The sequence below is a fragment of the Microtus ochrogaster genome, chromosome 19 (assembly GCF_000317375.1).
Source record: "Microtus ochrogaster isolate Prairie Vole_2 chromosome 19, MicOch1.0, whole genome shotgun sequence".
NCBI lineage: Eukaryota > Metazoa > Chordata > Mammalia > Rodentia > Cricetidae > Microtus > Microtus ochrogaster.
In genome coordinates, this window is record NC_022021.1 from 27109610 (window position 1) to 27133959 (window position 24350).

The 24350-nt window shown below is 42.7% G+C and overlaps 2 protein-coding genes across 5 annotated transcripts in view; both read left to right on the plus strand.

Annotated features, from left to right (window-relative positions):
- The window catches only part of Dab2 (DAB2, clathrin adaptor protein), a 53982-nt gene extending 49777 nt beyond the window's left edge, over positions 1-4205 (plus strand). For all 4 annotated transcript variants that reach the window (XM_005356588.3, XM_026783792.1, XM_026783790.1 and 1 more), the window contains 2 exons: positions 305-372; positions 2260-4205. In XM_005356588.3, coding sequence (XP_005356645.1) covers positions 305-367 — 63 coding nt within the window. In that variant the 3' untranslated portion in view covers positions 368-372; positions 2260-4205. The remainder of the gene's footprint in view (positions 1-304; positions 373-2259) is intronic.
- A 4706-nt stretch (positions 4206-8911) lies between these two features.
- The window catches only part of C9 (complement C9), a 43228-nt gene continuing 27789 nt past the window's right edge, over positions 8912-24350 (plus strand). Inside the window, exons 1-4 of the mRNA XM_005356589.2 lie at positions 8912-9088; positions 18886-18985; positions 19615-19759; positions 20010-20157. Of these exons, the coding sequence (XP_005356646.1) occupies positions 8967-9088; positions 18886-18985; positions 19615-19759; positions 20010-20157 (515 nt within the window). The 5' untranslated portion in view covers positions 8912-8966. The remainder of the gene's footprint in view (positions 9089-18885; positions 18986-19614; positions 19760-20009; positions 20158-24350) is intronic.

Below are 24350 nucleotides of genomic sequence, written 5' to 3' on the forward strand. Positions count from 1 at the left end.
TCTCAACCTATGGGTTGTGAACTTTTGGGGTTGACTGGCCCTTTCGGAGGAGCCACATATCAGACATCCTGCATATCAGACATTTATATTATGATTAATAACAGTAGCAGCATTTCATTTATGAAGTAGAAATGAAATAATTTTATGGTTGGCACTCACCACAGCATGAGGAACTGTATCAAAGTGTCACAGCATTAGGAAGGTTGAGAACCGCTGTGTTAAGTGTTGCTTAAATGAAACAGGTTTAATCAATGTTTTTTTCTTAAGATTGTAATAGTGTTTGTTGTGTTGTTTTATCTCTTAGGTGGCTTCTCAGCCCACATCTTCTGATGCCCGCAGGAGCCCTTTTGGAAATCCTTTCGCCTAGCTTCTGTAAGTTGAAGAACCTGCTTAGCATTTTCTTGCAGTAGGGTGGATGGTGAGAAAATGTGATACGGAAGGTAAAGGGTGAGGTTTTATTTTTAGAGTTGGAAAGAGGCTACATATGTGTAATTTGGGAGTAATAGGTATGAAAATCAATACTCTGATAATTTAACAATAATAAGGCTGAGCATGTAGGAAATTAATTCTTACTAAGAGTAGTCAAGCCTGGAGATAAAATCTTCTGTCCTGTGTTTTTGATAGTTCAGGTCTGTATGGAAATAAATTCAATAGAACATTGCATCAAACTCTCTTTTTTATCAGAGAATGACCTTGTTCTGAATCTCCTCCTTCCACTTCCTAAGTGCTGGAGTTAAAGGCATGCACCATTACATCAAGTTTTATGTAGTTCTGCAGATCAAAACTGGGCTCCGTGAATGAAGCGCCTTCCAGCTACATTCCCAGACTTACTTAAAAAAAAAAAATTCCTGTTGGCCAGGCGGTGGTGGCACATGCCTTTAATCCCAGCACTTGGAAGGCAGAGGCAGGTGACTATCTGTGAGTTTGAGGCCAGCCTGGTCTACAAGACCTAGTTCCAGGACAGGCTCCAAAGCTACACAGAAACCCTGTCTTTAACCGCCCCCCCCCAAAAAAAAATCATGTTGAAGGCATAGCATCCTCATAACAATTTGGCTTTTCTATAAAATGTCCAGGTTTGAAGGACTTTCTGAAACTGATGACAATACAACTTCTCTTTCATCTCTTTCCTCGAGGATAATCTCAGACTGGTCCCTGAGCTGTGATGTGTTCCTCTGACCCCAGTGACAGCTGTCAATGTTGCCCTCAGAAGCAATAGAAGTGCAAACTAAGTGAGAGGCTTGGCCATCCCATCTCTAGTGGACTTTATTCTAGGAAAGCTGAAGTCTCTGCCAGGGCTCCCTGTGATCTGTTCTTCTCATCAATAAATGACACCAGTTGTGTTCTGATCGCATGACACTGAAGAGAAGGGGGAAAAAAATTAAGCTAAGTCACATGACATTAGACAAGGCACAGCCAGAAGGGTAGAATAGTAAAAATGAATGAAATGAATCCAAGCCCATTTTATTTCAATATTTCCTCATCTGATCAAGGCTAAACTCGTTCTTCAGTTATCTGTAATAGATAACTTCCTCACATCTAATAACAATAATTATTTCCCATTGTCTATGGAGAATGCATTGTGAAGTTCCCTGAGGATTTCTGAAACCATGAATTACAACTTAGTACCAACCTGTTTATTTCATTATACATAAATGACTAAAATGTCATTGATAAAATAGGCACAGATTGCGTGATGTATCATTTACTTGCCCTGTTGCTGCAACAAAATACCTAGCAAAAGCAACCTAGAAAATGAAGGGCTTGTGGCTGCTGTCCATCAAGATGAGAAAGTCATGGCACAAGGTCAGCTTGTCTCACTGCATCATCAATCAGTAAGCAGAAGCTCATGGATACTGGTGCTCAGTTTGCCCCTCCTTCTTACTTAGCCTACAATCCCATTGCAAAGATCCCCATCCCATATTTTAGGGTGGGTCTTCCCAAATCAGTTGCTCCGGTCCAGGTAAATCCTTGCAGGTATAGATGGTTTGGTATAGGGTCTCCCTCATTAGTTCTGTCGGGTCTTGGCTTTCTTATATGATTTTGGCTAGCTTTGAAATCTGGTGCCTCCTTCCCCAGCCTTCTGAGTGCTGAAGTCATCAGCACACACTATCACATCTAGTGGATATTCTATCTTGTCTATTCTCTCTTCCCATCAGCTCTGGGATGTCCTATCCCTAACATTTGAAAATGATGGTGTCATCTGTAATACACTGACATTCAACCCAACTATCCTAACCATTCTTCTCCCTGTTTCTCTAGGACATTGTCATGCTGACTACCCAGAGGAACAAAAGACTGGCTTTAGCCAAGGACGAGAGCTGAGAGCCAGACACGTGTGGACCTCTGACCTTGTTCCTTCCACCTTTGACATATTATCTGTTGCCTGACTTGTCTTTGCCTCTTGTAAAATGCCTTATACTTTCTGTCTAGGCTGAAGCTAAACCGAAACTATGGTTTTACGTAAATTAAGCTCCCAAACTCTCTAGCTCAACTATAAATGAAGTAGCTTCCCTGCCAAATTCTTGTCCTTTGTGCCCTGCGGCCCTCTCAGAATATTCCCCCTTCAACTGTCCAGTTGGGAGGTGCGGCCACCTTAACCCTTCATTTGACGCTACCCCGAGGAAAATGCCCAAATCCTCGTAGCTCCAAGTCATTTGATGTTCCTGGTATGCGGAATAACTTAAACATTCTGTTACTAGGACAGCAAGATACCTTGCTTCCCATCCCTACTCAGAAAGGTTTTTGGGTAAAATGAAAGCAAGACTTCTCAATCACAAATGAGGACCTGTTCAAGATGACCATTTTGTCATTATCAGACAAAATCATTATGCCCTCAGAGGTGCTTCTCGTCAACTTGAAATGGAGAAAATTCTAACTCCAACATCAGGCATTATCCAAGGCGAATAAAACAGTTTCTCCCTGGGGCCTCACATTGTTTTCTTTCCAGATGTTTGACCCTGTTGACCTTATGGCCTGAATTTCCCTTGATGATCCTAATTTCATATCATGTGATTTTTCTTTCTCAATAAAAATGATTTTTGTGGCAATTACTTTTTAAAAAGTATAATTTCTCTTTATTCTGATGATGTCTTCCAGGACTTAGGAGATCCCATTGTTAATCTCCTGCTTGTTATTTTAAAAGAGAAAAAAAGCATTGTTTATCTCTCCCTGTCTTTGCCCCCCCCCCATCCTCCTTTGGGTCCATTTTGCTCCTGGGTTTGTATAAACAATACCCCGGAACAGATTTTCTTGGGTCAAAAGGCGTTGAACGACTCATCGATTTGGAACACACACATCCACCTTCAGTCCTTGTTAGTCCAATGCCTAGACTTTGGAAGGCACACCATCCTCATCCTCCACAAGGAATAGGGTGTCATTCTCTTAAACTTCCGAAGAGCAATTTAACACAGGAAAGAAACTGGACTCTGCTCAGCAAAGAAGGACTATGTTCTGAAAGCTAAGTGTGACTGTACCCAACACACTGGGTCCATACTGGAGGTAGTTCTACGCCTTTATCAGGTAACTGCGAACTTTCTTGAAACGACAGTAATATAGCTAAATAAGACAATAATTGAAGAGAGGAGAGAGGGTGATGAATGAATATTTGAGGTTATCATTGAAAATCTGCCTGCAATATTTTCTGCATAACCTTGGAAACCTATGCAATGCGTTTTCATTTTTAGTCCTTTTGTCATATAGTACTGAAGGGCTTTTTCCTGCCAAACTCTTTAGTTTTCCTAAGCTTATGTTGAGTTTTTTTTTTTTTTTTAATTTTTGACCTTTAATGCTCAGGTTTTATGGGTGTTGATACAATCTTATTTTTTGGTAGAAGAAAATGACTGCTCAGGATTTAAGCAAGAAGCTGGTCTTGTGAGCCTCTGTTGATTAGCCTCAAGTAATCCAAGCTGAAGAAGTCCTCTGGGTTTCTGTTTAATGCTAATCGTTACTTATCTACCACATATGGGTTTTTTTTTCCTGTCTAACTTCCTATTCAGTTATTATAAACAGAGACTTGAAATCATACTTTAAAATTCCAAATACACAAAGATGTGCTAAACTGGAGGTAACTATTTCTAGATGGCCGAATTTTTGAAAATGATGATCAGCCACACAACTGTTTTGTATGTACCTGTCTTCTTATGCACTTTTCTGTATGCAAATAAAGCTATGAATTTACTCATTCAATAAACTGGAATCACAAAAATCTCATGTCGCTGTTAGCTCCTTCTAATAGTTGACCCCTGATTTGGATCGACTGTCATCAAGGTATAAAGCTCACCAGCTAGAAGGGGGAAAGCTGCTGGTTGTGCACGTTTCGGGTTTTCACAGTGATAAGAGTGTAAGTCCATGATGTGGAAACACAAGCAAATGATCCAGTCTCTTTCAATGTCTTATACCCACTCACATCCATTTGCATCTCCTTCCTATGGATTTAATGGAGTAGGTGTTGCTACAGATCACGTGATATTCACTGGACAGTGTTGGTCCATTCCTTTTGTCCTTTGCTTCTCTGTTACTTGGTCATGTTTGACCCCACCAAAACACATGTGTTGGAGTTCGTCTGGGGGGGTGCTAGCCATGTCGAAGACAGGCGGTGTCAGGCTGGCACCTGAGGACACTCAGTCATGGTGCCCTGGTTCAAGTTCAGGGATCTCATTTCAACAAAGACCTGGAACAAATTCTAAAGTGGGCTCTGGGAAATACAAAAGACTGGGTTTTGAACCTAAGAACTCTAAGAATAGGATTCTAGGGAGGAACCATTTTATAGCGCACATGTTCTATTATGGGATGTTCGGATCTTCTGCCTTCTTCCCCCCTTTATGGAAAACAGTTGGTGTCCTTCTGACAACCGTGAGGTGGAATGTGGAGACACACAGGCTGGAGGTGAGCCCAGATGAGGGTGAGCTGATGGCAGCCCAGTCCAGACACCTAAATACTAACACACACCGCAGGTCATCTGGTTTATCTGGGGTTCTGCTGTGTGTTTAATGATCTGAACACACTGTCTTTGGTGGACCTTGATGTGTAAGCACACACTGAGGTTAAGCATTGCTCACGTACAAGGAGACATCCAGGTAGTGTGGTAAGAACCGCTGTTGGAAAAAAAGGGAATACTGAAGTAGCCCTGACAATGAGAATAAACCTATTCCATACACACTTTAGTAGAAATGGCATTCAGATCTATCCCAAATGCCATCTTTTCTTGTAATCCTAGAGCTTCATTTAAGCACTCAATGTGCCTGAGAAAAGATTGGGTGTTAACAGCTAGGACACCCTATGATTTCTTACACACACACACACACACACACACACACACACACACACACACAAACCCACAAAGGGAAAAGGTACTGATTTTTATTACAATAACCACTCATTGGGGAAGTGCTATGCTCATCATGAAAAATAATTCCATTCAGCTGATACATAATCCAACGAGTTGAATCTATAGCCGTTACAGCTCCTATGAAGCTGACATCCAGGTTTTAAAATGACTGAAGTTGCTTTAGAGGGTAGGGAGTTTTTCTAATAGGCATTTTGTGGCAAAACCGTTGTAGGAGGCGCTCCTCTCCCCCAGTGTCAGACGCCTGCATCAAATCAGGCAGCACTGCTATGTCTTCCTGTGCTGAAAGCAAGGCAGGCAAGAACAGGACACTAGAACTCAGAAATGTGGTTCTCCTTGGAACTCCCTGCTGAGTGACGCCTCTGACCCAGAGGCCTGGATTAGATTCAAAACAAAGTCTTTTACTGAAAGGTGGGAGTTCCCCAAAGTTCCTGGTAAATATTTAAGCTATCACCATTTAAAGAGATTGCTCAACAACGAAACACCTGACGCTTTCCGGGAAATGGCATGTTTTTACCTAATTCTTTTCTGCTAAAAAGTAACTAGAACTCCTGTTCTAAGTTTAGCAGACACACACGGCTATGAAGAAAGCTACAGGTCTGTTAACATGTCCTAATTACAGTGATGCTGATGGAACAGGGCCAGCAGCTTGTCATCTCACCTCCTGAGTACCCCAGCCTGTTTGTCCTTGCTGTACTGGAGTTACATACGGAATTACAAACTTCTACCTTCTATTGAAGCCACAGCGATGCTGGGCTTTACAGAGACACAATGTGGGTTTCTTGGTAACCAAAGAAGACTGCAATAGTTAAAAGGAAAAGAAAACTAAAAATCAAAAAAAAAAAAATCCAATTCTAAAAGCCTTCATGACTGTGGTGCTGTTTGTATAGGTTTATATCAGTTCTTCAATCGCTGATATATACAATGGTTGACTTCAGCTATTATTTTAGCTTGATGTTGGTGGGTATTTTTGGTTTTTGTTTTTTGGGATTTTTTTTTTTGGCTTTTTTAGACAGGATTTTTCTGTAGCTTTGGAGCCTGTCCTCTTGTAGACCAGGCTGGCCTCGAACTCAATGAGATCCACCTGCCTTTGCCTCCTGAGTGCTGGGATTAAAGGAGTGAAGCACTACCACCTGACCTGTTGATTTTTTTTTTAAAAGAGGAATATACTGGATAAGAGTAGCCAGCCTTTCTCCAAATCTGTGATGGAGCCATTGAGAATTAAACTAATTTGCATATGTAGATAAGTTGGCATGTTAAAAAGTTCCCATTTTCATCTCTGGTGGCCATTATGTGTTATACCAATAAAGATGTTATTTTTGCTTCTCCAGTTTAAACTCATCCTAACTGTCCCTTTCTCTAAGATATACACAGGGCACAAGTTTCACTTCAAAGTGTGTCAGATGCTAATAGATGTCAGGAGCCAGGAAGAGCTAAAGGCATCATAAAAATAAAAACTACGTTATTCATAGAGTGTACACATTATATCGTATACATCAGCTTTTAAGTTGTTATTATAATTTACTATTCCCATCATATTGCTATATTGTATAACGCGATGATAAAATCAAGTAGCAATCTGGAATATCCTCCCGTTCAAACTAATCAACCAAGAACTCCTTTTGCCCTTTACCCCAATCTTTCAGAAAGAGGTGATTTTGCAGTATTTAGTCACAACAGCTTACCAAATTTAATACTCACGATCTAATCAACTAGCATCATCTTATTAACATAAAAAAGCATCCTACGCTAACTTACTTCCATCCTTAGGTCCACAGACATCCTGAGAGGGTCCGAGAGATCATTCAAGAGTCTGCTGTGCACTGTAACATAGCTGATAGATCTGGCATCATTAGCTAAGGCTCATGGGACCCTCTGACATGCATCCACTCACTGACTTAGCTACAAGCACAGCACCTGTAAGAATCATCTTATATCCTGACAATTTTACATGGCCTACATGTCAGGCAGGAACATGGTCTCCACAGTAAGCTCACAAGAGAAGTAAAATTAGTTCAGTTAGTTCTCAGGCTCTGAATGTGTAAAGGACAAGAGCCAGGAAAAGGTGATGACATCCCTATACTCTCTGTGGCATAGGTAAGAGGGTCCCAAGATTGCTAGCTCTGTGACCTGTCATCCCCGCAGTCAGATGCCTGTTTTACCTCTGCATAGGCCAATGCTTGAGATTTTCTATTTTATCATTAATAATTATCTATGAATATTTCTGAAAAATTGTGTCAGCCAGGTGTGGTGCTGCGTGCCTTTAATCCCAGTCCTCTGGAGGTAGAGGGAGGCAGATCTCAGTGAGTTGGAGATCAACCTGTCTAGAGGGGGAGGGACTACACAGAGAAACCCTGTCTTGAAAAATAAAAATTAAATTGTGTCAGAGAGCCATGCATAGTAGTGTGTGTGTGCCTGCAATCCCAGCCATTGGGAAAGGGATGCAGATGGATCGGGAGTTCAAAGTCATCCTCACCTGTGGAGTGAGAGGGTTTAGGACAAATCTGTCTCAAACAAAACAAACGTGGTAGGAACAGCTAGGTTTGGGCTCATGCCTGTAATTCCAGCGCTTGGGTGGAGTCAAAGGAACTTCAGGGAGTTCTAGGCCAGCCTGGGCTGCCCTGGCAGACCCTGTCCCAAACAAACAAAACAAAACAAAAGATAAGAATGGTGTCCTGCTCACGGGGGACATTTTCAAGTCACGAAACATGGCCCACAAAACTCCATTACATTCTCTCTTGCTCCTCAGATTGTGCATTCTCCGTCCCGGCCCTCACTAGGATGATTTGAGAGGCCCCATCAGTTAAATCTGAGTAAGATAGGGAGTAGCAGACTTCCACATTTGCAACATCCCAGGTCATTCTCTTGTGCAACCCACATTCTCAGAGAGCTTGCCTGACCCACATTCTTCCATTCTTCCAGAACCTCTTCCTCTCCACAACTCTGGGAAATGTGGAGATTCTTTTTTTACGGCAGAGGAAAATTCTATGCTTTTAGCGTGTCCTTCCATTAAAACCAGGCCCAATCCTTTTAGGGGCCATTGCTAAAGTCTTGTGGCGCTCACACTGCAGTTTTCAGAAGAATGCATTACACATCTAAGAAAGAGACAGAGACGTGTGAAGTTTACAAAAATCTCCCATTTCCACACTTCACCTCGCTTGTGTGGGAGCCAGCCACACATCAGGATTTCAGAGGGAGGGGTGGTGAGAATGTCCCTTTCAGAGCCTGTCTTTCATGGTGTCATTCCTGTAGCTATTTTGAGTTTAGGCTTCTTAGGAGAATAACCCATAGGCCTCTCCGACAAATTATACCTCTCTCTTCAACTTTCCTTCCAGAGTCTCCCAAGGAAAGAACTGTTAGGATTTTGTTTGTTTGATTACTTTTATTTTTACTGCTCCTAGTTTTTAACCTCTCTAGCCTTTTTTTTTTTTTTGTTTTTTTGGTTTATTGCACAATGACACCTGTCAATAAGGGAAAAGAGGGAAAAAGTAGCAATCAGGAATTACAATAAATGACTCTCCATTGGTTGGACTTTCACCTAGGCAGCACAAACGGACACGTACAAATAAAACCCTGAACATATACCAACAAGAATTGTTCCCTGTCCTCTGGTGGCAAAGCCATGCTTCACAAGACCCCAGAGCTGCCTAGGAGGAGCGGCATGTCTCCAGGCAGGGCCATCACCTTAGCGATGGCCATTTTCACCTTGGAGATCAGTGCGCAGACCCCAGAATACACCCTCAGGTGAGTCCACGACTTGACTGCTTATCTCTGGAATTCCACTGTGGAATCCGCTATCTCAGGGTCCAGTTCTTAAACAGCAAAGGAGGAAAAAATAAAGGTTAAATAGTGATATATTTAAACTTTCTGAGCAAGTGAGGAAAGCCAGGGTGTGTCTGCCAGTTTCCAATGGAAGCCTGCTGATGCGTCTGGGTCTTTGTTCTAGAAGGAGTTCAAATGTTAGGACTGAGATATTCTGTTTAAATATTTAGAATTAGGAAATAAAACCGGTTGTCGCCAGTTTGTGGAGATCAGTGCTGACCAGGGTCTACTGTTTGAGAAGTTTACAATGAAGGAAGTTAATCTTTCTGTCCCTTATCTCAAACCTAATACTTCTTAACTGTTGGCTAAGTCGGTTGTGGTGTCCCATGAGGGTAGGATTTGCTAAAGGAAGCAGAGGCAGGAGGGCTACGAGGTAGTTCGAGGCCAGCCTGGGATACATTAACTGTTGGCTGTAAGGCCCTTTGACCCCCATATTAAGCAAAGGTTAACCATTTGTCTCCTGTGACATTCCATATTTTGTGTCCTAGATGTTAGGGTCTACTTGCTGTACCCAAGAATTGCCGTGGTTCTAGAGCCAACAGCTATGGCTCCATCTCTGCCTCTTAGTTTCTTTCTATCTGATACTACTTGGGATTACAAAACCTGTAAGTTATGGTTTGCACGTGGTGTGAGGATGTCTTCACACTGCATTACTGGAAGCTCAGTCACCTGAGTGGCATGAAAAAGGGCCAGTGGAGCCCTTAAGGAGTACAAGCTAGTTAGGTCTCAGGATTCCACAGTCATGAATGGACTATCTCTAAGGAATGGACCAAGCCCAGCAGAAGTGGCCCCTAACAGATCTCTGTCTGGCCAGGCCCTTCATCAAACCCTTGTTTCCTTACCTACACACGTGCTCCTTCTGAAGACAGGGACTTCCCTTCCTGCTCTTGGTGACCATGTTATGATACAGCCACGAAACTCCTCTCCAGATGCCCGACCATGTGTTTGTAGTTTGTGGCCCTCAGCTTGTGAGCCAAGTAAAATCAGCCGTGTCATACATATACTGTGTGCCTGCAGCACAAACAGAGTGTGACACCACATTGCATACACACAGGAAACGAGCGAACAGGACATTAAAAGCTTCCTGAATATCCTTGCACCCAGGACTGCTGGAGATTAAGACTACACGAGGCTCCCTTCCATCCATCTAGATGTCACAGGACAAGACACAAACCTGTGAGATCCAATGTGCCATGATCTTCTCTGAAGGTAGAACAAAAACACCCCCAATGCCTACATCTGCCTAGACACGGTTCCCAATTTCCCTCGGTTTAACCAAAGTCTGATTTGACTTTGCTAGCCCACTTCTGGCCTCTTTGCTTGCCTTCTGTCTATGTGGGTTGTGTTCAGGACTGCATCTTCCAGGAGAACACTCAAGAAGGAGATGCTCAGACCCTCATGAGCCCTGGGACGAGTGCCGAGCCGTCTCCTCTCCATTCCACCCACGTCCTCTGCCGACGTTAGCTAAGCGGTATCACTCTGCTCAGAAAACATTTTCATTTGGGGGGTATCTTAGCTCAGAAGGAATGTGTGCAAACACAGTCCCTGAAAGCCGCTTCTGCTTTCTTGTTCTTAACCTGACCCTCTCTTGGGTTTTTTTTTCCCCCTTTTAATTAAACAACTCGCATTTCTGGACTGTAGCTCAAAATTGAAAGGCTATAGGAAGACCACGGTTACTTTGAAGTTCACAGCCCACTCCAGGTCTGATCACACTCAGCTCTTCCAGGAAGGACCAGAGGGACTCCTGGCTGGCCCCAGATCCTGGCAATTGCACTCCCCAGTTCTGCTGAGCACCCTGCCCTCATCCAACCGTGTCCTTCAGCCTGTGCCAGAATGTCCCCATTCAGAAGAAACTGTGGTGTGCCCTTGGGCGGAGGTTGAGGTTAAGATGGAGGGTTCAGAGACTTGGGTAGCTACCTCAGATCATTTACTTGAATATCTGCAGCAATATTTCTCATGCTTTCTAAGCATATGTATTCTTCAGAAAGGAGCTAGATGCCTACAGCTCACATCAAGCCTCCTTTGTAGACCAGCTGTGCAGGTTGGAATGCCTGACTCATATTCTCTGTGATGTTTCCCTGATCTATAAGACACAGGTTGTGGTTAGTTCCTATGGCTGCCATAGCAAAGTCTGAAAAACTAATTGGTTTAAACAAGCCTTCTGTCTCCCAGCCTGGAGGCTGGAGGTCTGAGATCAAGATGTTGAGAGAGCCAAGATCTATCCCTCTGCCATCATTCTGGGGCCTTCCTGGCTTCTGGTGGTGGCCTGCCATCCTTGACTTTCTAATCCTGTCTGTCACCACAGGGCCATCTTTCTTCTGCATAGATTTTCCTGTTTTATTTCCCCTGACCGCCTTCTCGCCATACTGGGGTTGAACCCCGGGGTTGATACTTGCTAGAAAGCATTCTACCACTGAACTATATATATGCCCAGTCCCCAAATCTGCCCCCTCTTCCCTCCACAAATGCCACCCAAACAAAGCCTTTTCCCATAAGTTCTGGAGATCAAACTCTGGCCTTAATGCTTGCTGAGTCATCTTTCCAGAGTCCAGATTTCCCTTTTTATACAGACACCAGGCTTATTGGTGGTAAGGCCCGCTTCCATGATAATCACCTCTATCCAGATCCTATTGACAAGTAAATTCTCAATCTCAGGCATCAACCAGATCTTACCAGAATATCATTTGACTTTTGGAGGGAAGTCCATACACTTAGGATGACAGATTCTACCCAGTAGAGTTTTCATGTGAACATTAGCTATCACGTCTGTAAAGTACTCAGAGCTTCTGCCCCCAGGCCTATGGAAAGAATTCAATAAGCATTGGGCATATTTTATAATGATTTCATGGCTCATTTTGCTTTGAGCAGCCCCCTTGTTCAGGAAAAGGGATTGGAGTTACAACAGCCTTCCGGGACATCATGAGGTTCTTGGAGCTTTGCTAACAGTAACTGCTAGGAATTTCTAATCTCACCTCAAGGTGAATTCCGAGGAGAACAGGTCCTGAGCGAACCATCATCTCAGTCTCCTGTGTTTCTCTGGGTAGAATGGAAAGTTTTATATCCCATCCGCGAGGGAAATAACAGCTCAGAGTTTAGCTTCGGGAGCCAGACGACTTTCAGAGTCTGGTCCCCATGGCTGCAAGGCTGTGCACCCAAGGCAGACCCTGCTTCCTCCAAACTCTGGCATCTCAACAGACTTCATGTTACATTTGCGTTAACGTGTTCCTTGCGTCTCAGCCACTAGTGTATGACAACCAAAGCGTCTGTCTCGTATCTATTGCTGCTAGAGCTAGTCCTGGTGTTTAGCAAGTCATCAGTAAAGGCTGTTTTATGCTAAGTCATTGGAAATGCATAAAATAAGTCTAGTAAACTCAGGGATGAGTCTTAAGTGGTTAACTCGGGGCAGTCGGCTACATTATCCTTTTATCTTGCACACTGTGTGAATTTAGCATACAGTCCTGATTAGCAAAACTTTACCCACAGCTAACAATTCCTCATACTGGAATGTCTTCCTGCATGTGCCAAGCACACTGCCTTGAGTGTGAGCAGCTACAGTGGTTGCCCTTCTCTGGAAACTTCTCTCCCTGGCCTGGCAGGAAGATGGAACCTTCCTCCAATGTTTTTCTGACCCAGAGCTAGAACCCCTGCAGGGCTGATGTACAATGCTTTGATCCAGGGAGTGAGTGCCTTCCCCGCTGAGAACACTCAAACACTTGCTAGGCTGCCCTTGATTAGCACAGTTCATCTGCAAAGCCAGAAAGTGCTTGGGGAACACTTCTGGACTCAGCCTAATAGCTCAGCAGGATGACGGGCAGGCAGTGCCTGCTGGGCACAGGTAGTCCTCAAGCTACACAGGGTTATCTGCTGAGTGAGTCAGAGGGGCTGGCAAGGCAGCGCTGGGCTCAGAGGGTGGGAGGTAGGCCGAGTTATTCAAGGTCATTGATCTCCCGTCTGAATATTTATGCAGCATGCTTATTCAATAACACTGTTTGCGCAACTTTTTACTCTCCCCCACTAATTCTTCGGAGTCCTGCTTTAACTGTGTCCTGGGAGAGCCAGGCACCTGTCAGAGTGAAGACAAAATCGCCAGGGACTAGCACAATTTTCCATTTATTTCTGCCCCATTTGGCATCGTTTCATTTTGTAATCTTGCTGTTGATCCAGGTAAAAATTAGGCTGTCCAGTTGATGAACTTTATCTAGGTGGCTATATAAAAATAAATTGTGTTCTTTCTTACTATCTCACTATGACTCCAAATGTCTAAAAATCTTGAGGTTATTCCACCTAGAAGTTATTGACCAAGCTATGGCTGCTCAGCTTATTTCAAAGATGATTTGTATTGAGGGAGGAGAAAAAAAAAAGGCAGGAGCAAACTGCACTGAACCAAGCACAGCAATTGTTGGCTCTAAGCTAATAACAGTTTGACCTGGACTGAGTAATGCAGTTTTCCAATTTTATTTCCCATCTGTAAATCATAATAAATAACACCTATTATTCAAAGTCAAAATAAAATGCTTATGAGGAAAGAGCCTAGAAAGCAGTAATAGAAAGCCCACCCTGCCTAAGAAGGTAAAGGCACTTGACCCCAAACCTGATGACCTGAGCTGGTTCACCTAACGAACGACCTGGAGAGTTGTCCTCTGACCTCCATATACACACTGTGACAATGCCCCCCTCGATAAAGAAATGGCCAGGTATCTGTCCCTGAATTTGAAATACAAGAAATGGAAGCTACCAACATTAATTCGAGGTTTAAATATTAGGTTTATTTGCTTCGTTAAAACCAGTTGAAGTTTATAGCTGAATTTTGTTCCCATACAATTGATATACTGAAGTCCTGATGCTCAGTATTTACTGTCACTATATTTGTTCCATTTTAAAATATAACTAAATTAAAATGTGGTTAAGAGTGAGACTCTATCTGATATGGATAGTGTCTTTAAAAAGAGTAAATCTGAACCCAGACAGGGGAAAAACTACATAAAGAAGATACAGGAAGTCTAGTCCCAAAGGATACAGCTACAACACAACTCGCAAATCTGAGGTTCAGGGCTTATTGCAGAGCAAGGGCAGAAAGACTGTAAGATTCAGAGGAAGGTACTGTCTTTTGAGAGATTGTGTCTCCGAAGAACATCAGAAGCTACAGCCATATAGTCTCACCAACAGGACCACCTTAGCAAGGACACTGGCAGGCAAGCTAAAGTTCGTGAGGGAGAGCTCATGAGGTCTTAACCTTGCACACTCTCAGTTGCCATGGGTTTCCATCTGGTTTTGCCATGAAGTATTTCTGAACATTGTTTGAACATGAGAATCACCTGGGTAGCCTTTTCCCCAAGCTTGGTGATTTGGAACTCAGTCCTGAAGAAATTGATTTAATTAATAATATAATAGAGGGCTATAATTTGATTATTTATTTATTTATTGTGATTATTTATTGGAAAGCCAAGCTCAGAAGCTTGCACTTGCTAGCAAAGCACTCTACAATTGATTTAGATCTCCACCACATTTCTAGTTTTTTAATTTAATTTATTTTTATTTTACATATGGTTATTTTGACTACATGTGTGTCTGTGTCCTACCTACATGCTTGGTGACCTCCAAGACCCAAAGAGGGCATCTGATCCCTGAGAACTGGAATTACAGATGATTGTAAGTCATCATGAAGGTGCTGGCAATTGATCTAGGGTCATTTGGAAATGTAACAACTACTCATAACCATGAAACCATCTATCCACACCCCCAATTTACTGTCTTTAGTATCTCAAGGTTGTGATGTCTAACCAGTATAGAAAAGAGAGTGTCTCTGCCACGGTTTGTTGAAATGCATTAGGTATATATATGCTTGAGTACTCATGTCATCATTGTAGCTCATGATGACTGGGGAGTGTGGTGGTCACTTCTCTCTTCTGGTTCTGTGTTTAGCACCTTCCAGGGCTATAGATGCTAGCCACTAAAGATGAAGCTTCCGGCTGGGTATCTGCTAGACTTCACCATGTTGTAAAACACAAGTTTGTAGGGTTTTCAGCAATAAGGTCTTACTGCCAAGTCGTGGAGAGTCACCAAGAGCATTGGCTACAACCTAGAATGTTTTAGAGGTTCTAGGAGACCCCATTAGCCAACAACAACACAAAATATATAACCCATTTTTAGTACTGACTACTTTTATTTGGTGGTATATGGTATTTAGTTGAGGCCTTGTCTCCCTATTATAGGGTAAGTCCACTTGCATTTTTTGATATGTGTATATATTTTAGGAAGCTTCTGCAGTAGTGGGTTTCCCTATGATTTTTTTTTCCCAAAAGACTTTAGTGTTAATTATTGTCTTTCATGTTTAGAGCTTGTGGTGTGGATGAAATCTCCTTCAGATCTTGGGTTTCTCCTACCTCTCTTTCTTTATTCTCAATGAACAATTCTTCTTTAAGATGTCACATGATTGGAATGATCCCACTAAAAAGCATAGGATAACCTCCCATGCAGCATGTCTGCAAAGTCTCCTTTGCCATGTAAATAATATTCATAGAGTTCAAGGATTTTAAACATCTCTGGGAGTTATTCTCTACACTGTATTGAAATATTTGAGCCTTGTCACACAAGTAGTCTCTCTAACTATTGGAGAGTTTACAGAAGGGGCAGGGTCACATTAACTTTGCTTTTCTAAAAGATCCCTCTGCATGCCATATGTAAACTAAGTGAGAAAGAAATTACCAGAGTCAGCTAGAAGAGATGTTATAATAGTGCAAACCAGAAGAACATCTGGAAGATATTAGGAGGTAAGGACGGATTGGAAAATCATTTACAAGACTGCCAACAACAGGTTTCAGTGCTCGATTAGATGTTAGAAATGAGGGGGGGCGGGATAGAGAAAGAGACACGTACCACCAAGTCTCTGGCTAGGATAACACATAAATGAAAGAGCGGCTTTGAAAGAAAAGGAAAATAATAAATTCCTTTGGGGAAACATTGAGGTCAATGGGCCATGAGGATGTCCAAGTACAGATGTAGAGTTGAGAATTGGATGTGAAAGTTTAAACTTCAAGAGAGATGTCTGGACAGCACATTTATCTGTCTGGGTATCGTTAGCACACACATGGAAACCATGGATCTGGAGAAAGTATAGGAAAAGAGGCAAAGTAAGAGAGGATAGGAGGGGAGGGGAGGGGTAGGAGAAGGAGAGGGGAGGAGAGGGGGAGGGGAAGGAGAGGGAAGAGGAGGGGAGAGGCAGGGGAAAGGAGAGGGAAGAGGAGGGAAAGGGAGGGGAGAAAAGAGGAGTAGAGGGAAGGGGAGGGGCAGGGGAGAGGAGGAGAGGGAAGGGAGGTGAGAAAGGAGGGGAAGAAAGGAAAGGGGAAGGAGAGGGAAGAGGAAAGGAAGGAAGGAAAGGGGAGGAGAGGGAAGAGGTGAGGAAGGGAGGGGAGAGGAGGAGAATCTAATGACAGCACCTCAATAAATAAATAACACTTGATGAACTACAGAGGAGAGGAGAGTCTTTAAAAGTAGCAGAGAAAAGATATTTTTAAAAAAGAAGTCTAGTGTTGTTCAACCTAATAAAAGAGATGTCTATACCATCTCCTTCATGAGATTGTGGAAATTACAGAAAAAAAAAAAGAGGAAAGAATGTAGAATTAAGAGGATGGGGGGATATACAGCAAAAATAAGTTCTTTAGACCTGACATGAACTCACTGCAGCTGTGATTACCTGCACAAACAAGACTGGATACACTGTATGGATGTACAACATACACAGCCATATAGCTAAGTGCTATATAGCCAGTGTTCCAGAAAATAACCTCCCACCCACACTTGTGAAAGCAACTGTAATTAAACTGAATGGATCCCACACAAGAGAAGAGATGAAAGCACAGAAGGAGGGTCAGCTGTTGAGAGTGGGGATGAGAGAGGAGAATGGAGCTTCGTGGACAGCTATGAAACTGTCAAGAAATTAAACAGAGGACAAAGGGAAATGCCGAATACGAGCAGTCAATTGCAGTAGATGGTAAGGGGAAGCTAAAAAAGATTACTGCTGAGAGGAAGTGATGGAACCACATGACAGTCATTGCTGAGCAAGGGCACCGTGCATGGGGCAAGAGAGTTAGAAACTGGTTGGGAGGTAAGGGGCTAGATCAGAGAGCGGGGTACTTTTTCAGGAAGTTTGCAGGGAAAAAATGAAAAGCATGGAAGAATTTGAAAAGGCTCAAGGAGCACGGATGGCTGAAGGAGATAAGACTACATGGGGAAGAGAGAGACATAATGGCATTTATTGCAATGCTTTTAAAAATGTGTTGTCATGAAGGGCAAGGGAGAGATGAGAGGGCTGACGAAAGAAAAGGCTGGAGTAGTGGAGAGGGAGGCTTACCTATTCATTCATTGGCTCATTGAATATAATATTCTGTATTACAGTTGGAGGGAGTTAATTATGAAAAGGGGTTTAAAGTGGAATTGACACTCAGCTGATCAACTTCAAATTGGAACTGAGCTCTAGAACATTCTTGTGAAGGGATTGACTCTACCTGGGCCTCTTCCTGGTATGAGAGTTTTGATCGAAGGACAGCTGCCAAAGTAGGAAAGCAGAGGTAAAACATCTGTAGGATCTTCTTGTTGGATAGCTTCTTCCTTCTTTTACTTTCTCTCTTATTATTTAATGAGTGAAGTACCCAAGGCAAAGATATGATAAGAAGAGGCCCAATGATAAACCCAATAGGAAAACAGTTCCAAACTAGAGTGGCCAAGAACTAAGGCTGAGCACTGTGCCTAGGGATGGAAGGGGAAGCTGTAAATGCTAAGACACATGATGCTGAAACTCAAAGAGAGCATGAATAAGTCTCGAAGTGGGCTGTAAAGCGGGAAAGCATCTATTTTCAAACATGAAGCATGAAATTCTGGGGACAGAGGCTGATTTATGAAGTGTTCGCTATAGGAATGGCTGGACTAACTGGCTTAACTTTGCATGAGAGCCAGGCAACTCCAGGTTTTGCCAGCCTCACAGAGGGATAAATGAGATTTACAAAGAAAGTGAAACAAGATTTTCAGCTCCAACGAGTCCATTACGTACTTGAAAAAAAGGCGAGTCAGGGTCGAACATCTGTTAGGAGACCTTGATGATTGTCCTTGTTACCATCATTACTGTTACTGTTGATAAGTTCGAACTGGACAAGAGAATGGATGAAAAACACAAGACGCCATGTGCTCAAGTGTCATGGGAGACACAGTAAGGAATCCAGAGTGTCCTGGGGAGATGAGTGAGCTGGTAAAGGAGACATGCGCATGAAGATCTGCGTGCAGATCTGCTGGCACTACTTACAACCAGTCATAGTGGGATGTGTCTGTAAGTCAAGCGGGTGGAGGAGGGATGGAAACAAATGGATTGGTAGAGTTGGCAGGTTACCCAGTCCAGCTCCATCAATGACTTCAGATCCACTGAGAGATCCTATCTCAAAAACTAACGGAGAATGACTGAGGAAGGCATCTGAAGAGCTCTTGCCTTAACTACATGCACACACATGTGCATATGCACATACACACAGACACATGCAAAACATGTATATACGCACACATACATACTCATACATGTTTGGTAGAGAATGAGTGCATGTGTGTGTGTTGAATAAACACTATGACTTAGAAAGGAAAAAGTAGTAAATATATGAATTTGGTTTCACAAGGCTCCTGGGAAAGAGGTGTACAGAATGGCATTTTAAATTAATACCTTTTAATCTTCATTATAGGGAAGAGTCGACACACAGAGAAGACTCTCTGTCACCCATAGACTGCAGAATGAGCCCCTGGAGTGAATGGTCACCATGTGATCCTTGCCTCAAACAAAAGGTAAGTATTTGCATCCATCCATCTGAGTTCTTCAAATGAAAGCTGGCATCTTCGGGGAAATGGATAGGAGGCAGGGACCCCCAGGAACAAATCTCAACCCAGAAAGAGGTAATCATTGAAATGAATGTGGCTGATCTGACCAGGAGACCTGCATGGTGAGTAGCAGACTGGGTAAGTGTTTATGGTATTTCATGTGTTTAAGAGACTCCATAACCTAAAAGGCCAAGTACTCTTGTTAAGTGATAGCAGTGGTGGTTTCTTTCACTTCTCTCTTATAATCATGAACCTATTGGGTGTGGGGTCTACAGTGATGGAGATGTTGCTTTATTCCAGCAGTGCCCAACCTGTGGGTCTTGACCCCTTTTGGGGGCTGAATGACCCTTTCACAGGAGTTGGCTAAGACCATCTGAAAAGACAGATATTTACATTATGATTCAGAAGAGTAGCAAAATTACAGTTAGGAGGTAGCAACAGAAGTAATTTTATAATGGGGGGGGGTCACCACAAGAGGATGAACTCTATCAAAGGACCGCAGCATTGGAAGGGTTGAGAATGAAGACCTTAAATTACAATCCACTTTCGTGTTAGGAAATAGAATATTTTTAGCTCTTTTGTTTGATTGTTTGCAGTTTCGTTCAAGAAGCATTGTAGCCTTTGGACAGTTTAAGGGGAAGAGCTGTGTTGATGCTTTGGGTGATCGGCTACCCTGTGAACCCACTGAGGAGTGTCCGGAGGAACAGATCAACTGTGGGAACGATTTCCAGTGTGGAACAGGTGATCTGAGAGTCCAGTGGTTCTCTGTGGGCTTCTGTGTGCACTAGTGAGCAAAGAAAAATAAACACATTTTCATAAGTAGACATTTCCAAGTCTAATGGCTCCCAATAAAGGCTAGCTATGTAGTCCACAGAAAGAGTTCAACTGTATCCATCATTCCCTTCCAATGTCAAAGTGCCCCTAGTGACTTTAGCAAATGAAAACATTTAGCATTACACACATGACGTAAGAGTCCTGATTTTGACTACAGGCAGGTGCATAAAGAGGCGACTTCTGTGTAACGGTGACAACGACTGTGGAGATTATTCAGATGAGGATGACTGTGACAGAGATCCACGCCCCCCTTGCCGCGACCGAGTGGTAGAAGAATCTGAACTGGGACGAACAGCAGGCTATGGGTTTGTATTTTATGTCCTTCTGTTGAACCTGTCCAGGTGAGAAATGACTGGAAATGCCTCTAACTCTTTCACAACGAAGACTATACAGAAGGGCTTTTACAAATGGCACCGTTGATGCAAACCTTGGTCTGTATTCATTTGAGGACCCCAGAGTATTTAGCTGGTATGTAGGGATATCACCCAACCTCAGTAGGAGTCTGTCGAATGAGTTTCACTCTCAGTCAGTAGGAGACAGAGCATCTCATGTACAAATGTCAGGAAGACCACAGGAAGACTGACATGACCACATTTCGAATTAAATGATCCATAGCAGGTGTGGCAGGTGCATTAAAACGTCTGAGTTCCCAACATGGTTACCTTTCATTGTAATGTTTCTTGAACTGATAACTAATTATAAATTCTGAAAAGATTCAAGCGTTCTGGAGTTGGGCTGGAAGAAACGATATCAAAAGACTAGGTGATGATGCCAGAGGGTAAATAGGGTTTGGGGTCCCACTGTAGAGAGTTGATAGGTGATGCATTTTCCACACAAAATGTAGGGGCCCTGGGCTGTGAGTGCTAAAGGAAGTCTAGGAGTTTCGAACTCGGGACTATATAGAGAGGAGAGAATTCTGCAGACATCTGTGCTCCATGCATCGGGAGAGGATGACAGATCTGAGGTCCCGATAGATCCCATTCCAGTTGCAAGGCAATCCAGGGACATTGTTTGCATAACTGTCTTGAGCTGGACCATTTTGTCCCTAACAGAGATGCCGTTGTTCTCACTTCTTGCTGTTCACTGACAGGAGTACATAATTCTATTCACCATCTATCGTGGGATGGGTTTCTTTATCCGGATGATTTCATTCTTCACTCAAAATAGATGCTCAATAAATACTTGGTGGGTAGATAAACAGGTGAATTGTTTAACAAGTAAAAGCCCCATTCATAGCTACCTTCTGAAACCCTGATTAATATCCAATAAGATAGAAACTAGGTCCCTAGGATGAAACTCAGGGACAGAAATCCAGAATTGGAGAGAAGAAAAAAGATGGCAGAGATGGGAAAAACAATGCTGACAGAGGAACTAGAGTGACAGACTTTTTTGGATTTGGTGACTCCCCTACAGGAGACATTTAGGAATGTCTGAAGAGCATTTGAATCGTCAGTACTGCAGAGGACAGCACTGGCGGGTGCTACGAACACCGTTAGAGGTGAGCAGTGGTGACGCTGAGCATCCTGCTACCCACAGCCTGCTTTGTCAGTAGAACTGAGACAGAAGGCCCTACCCTGAGGACTAATTCCTCCATACTGGATATAGCTGGAAGTAAAGATGCCTTTTCTCTGAGGTCAGAGGAAACATCCATTTAGTGAACATAAGTACAAAATTCTAGGATACCAAGAGTCACGCATGAGATAAATGTTTCACACAGCATTTATTCACTTCATAAAATCTTACTCAAATGGCTTTCAAATATTACCCACAGTGCCTTTGGCCCTTAGCTTAAAAGCTGTGTTTGTGATTCAAACGAACTGTCTTAGGCCAAGAATCTCAGTAAATGGTAGTTAACAGTATAGGGTTGTCCAAAACCCTTCTAACCAGATTGCTATGGATTCAAATTATCCTAAACCTCTTCTGCATCTTTCCTCAGGGGAAAGAAGTTTTATCTCTAATCTCAATGAAAGAACTTGAAACAGGAATCACATATGTTATTTATTCTCACTCAGTGCAGATTTATAGTTTGTCTTACGGGAAAGGAATACAGAAATGTTGGCCTACTTAACTGAAAAAAAATACAATCATTCATAATCTATTGGTTTCCTTTGTTCAGGGAAAAGAAAAAAAATTAACATAGCATTTGCCGGCAAGTTTCCTAAGGAGGCATCCTAGAGAATTGGCAAAGAAGTCTTAGAGCCTCATGCTTTGTTACAGTCAGGAGTGGTGTTGGGGAGCATGAGCATTAGCTGCAGACATGGAAAATGAGGTGGGTCCTGACAGAATCAGTCCATCATCAGGTTTTATTGAATTCCCTACTATTAGGAGCAAAGACCCTTAACAAATTTAGTCTTTCTAAAACTACTACTGTCCTTTGCATAATACCTTGAATTTTTCAGAATCCCTTTGTATATTCCATCGTACAGATTGTCATAATGACCCCGTGACTTTGTCAGGGATGCTACCATATTCATTTTGTAAATAAGAACTAAGTGAAATAATTTAAGCCCTTTGGTGAGTGTTTCAGTGAACTAAACCCAAGTTTCTCTGTGTCACATAAAACCATATTTTCTCCACCACACCACTTCACCCTTCTCCTTTTCACCATATTCACCCAAGCCCTTCTCCATACTGCTTTAAAGACCCAAAGTCAATGCCTTGTCTGGAAACAAAACTAAACTTGCAAAATGAATAGTCCGTGGGCCAATGAGAGGCTCATTTGCCACTGAGTCTGACATTCTAAGTTTGATCCATGGGACTCAGTTTCTCCAGGGGGTTCTCTGACTTCCACACTTGCCCCATGACACCTGCATCCCCCCCACATGCTAAACAAATAAATGTAATAAAAAATAAAATGTCTTAAGCAGCTATTTATTATAATGTCTATAATTCTAACACTTGGGAGGCAAAGAGAGGAAGATCATTCAAGAACAGCTTTGACTGCACAGGCAGGCTCTCTCTCTCTACATATAAATATATTACACATTATATAACACAGTGTATTAAATATTATATGATACATGTTTATATATATTAGAATACTTTGATTAGCAAATCAATCGTTTATATCTAGAAGCTTTAAGATGTTTTGTTATATGATTATAAACCTCAATTCTAGGACATTTGGATACTTATAAAAATCCTTCATTATTCTCACAGAGCTTTGAACTATATGTGAAATAAAGGTCATGGGGGTTGTATCAGTCATGTTTCTGTTGTGATGATCAAATACCAAGACCAAGGTAACTTGCAGGAGGAAGAGTTTTATTTGGGTTTACAGTTTCAGACATGTAGGAGCCTGTTGTGGCCCAAGGACACAGCATCAGGCAGGCATGGTGGGAGGAGCAGGAAGCCAAGAGAAACAGAGGGAGGGAACTAGAAATAGTATAAAGCTATTTACCCTCAAAGCCTGACCACAGTGACGTATTTCCTCCAGCAAGGCCACACCTCCTAAACCTTCCCAAGTAGCATCACCCAGTAGAGATCAAGTGTTCAAATACCTGAGCTTGTCAAGGAGACAACCACAGGGATGGAAAAGCCAGTCAGAGCAGTATGGTTAGGAACTGCTTCTCCACACTTCAGTCAGGGAAACCACAATAGACCCAGTCTACTGCTTTCTTACCCAGACTCTATGTGGGCAAGCCACGGGAACTTGACGTCATGAATTCATCTTTATCCACTTGAAGGACTCTCTCTCATCTAAGTCGCTACTCTGGCAGAATTCCACTGTATTACAAACGCTTCAGACTTCTGTCCTGTAGGCATCTGAGATCCTCCACAAATGTTCAGGGAAGGCCTCCAGCCCATCTTGCATTCATTGAAAAAGCGCAAATCAAAGCCAGCTGTAAATGATGTACAATATGTAAGGAATGACTTCTTTGTGATCTAAGCGGAGCTCCACCTCTGTGAAGGGAGCTTTCCTGTCAGCTCACCTAGTGAATTAGAGCTGCCTGTGCTTCTGGGGCAGCTGTGGAAGCAGCCATCCCGAAACACTGCCAAAGAACATGCTTTTCTTAACATTTCCCAGTTGACGACTTTTCTACTCATGAGCACTTTTCATGTTCCTTGGCAGAAAAATATTGGCTCATTTTAGAGCAGACTGGCTGTCTCTGTAGGAATGGAGTCAAGTCAAAGGTTTTTGAAACATTTCTCCCTTAGTGGTGCTTTAAGCTTCATTGGCTTCCATAACTTTCCAGATGGTTCCAGCCAGCTGGTCAATGGGCTGTTCTGTGAAACAATATCCTTCAAACTAAGCTATGCATAGCAAAGGGCATCCAGGACCCTACCAGGAGAGTGGCAAGTAAGCTGCAAGGTAACAGTTTCCTCAACTATTAAAATTATGGAACTGGTCTAACAACAAGACTCAACCTCCATATGTACTTGTTTTTCATGAAATTGATTAGTACAATGACACAGCGGCTTCTTCCTTTCTTGAATCTCAAGACAGGAACTTACTATGTAACGGAGAACTGCAGGTCTGTGCCACCATATCAAGGTG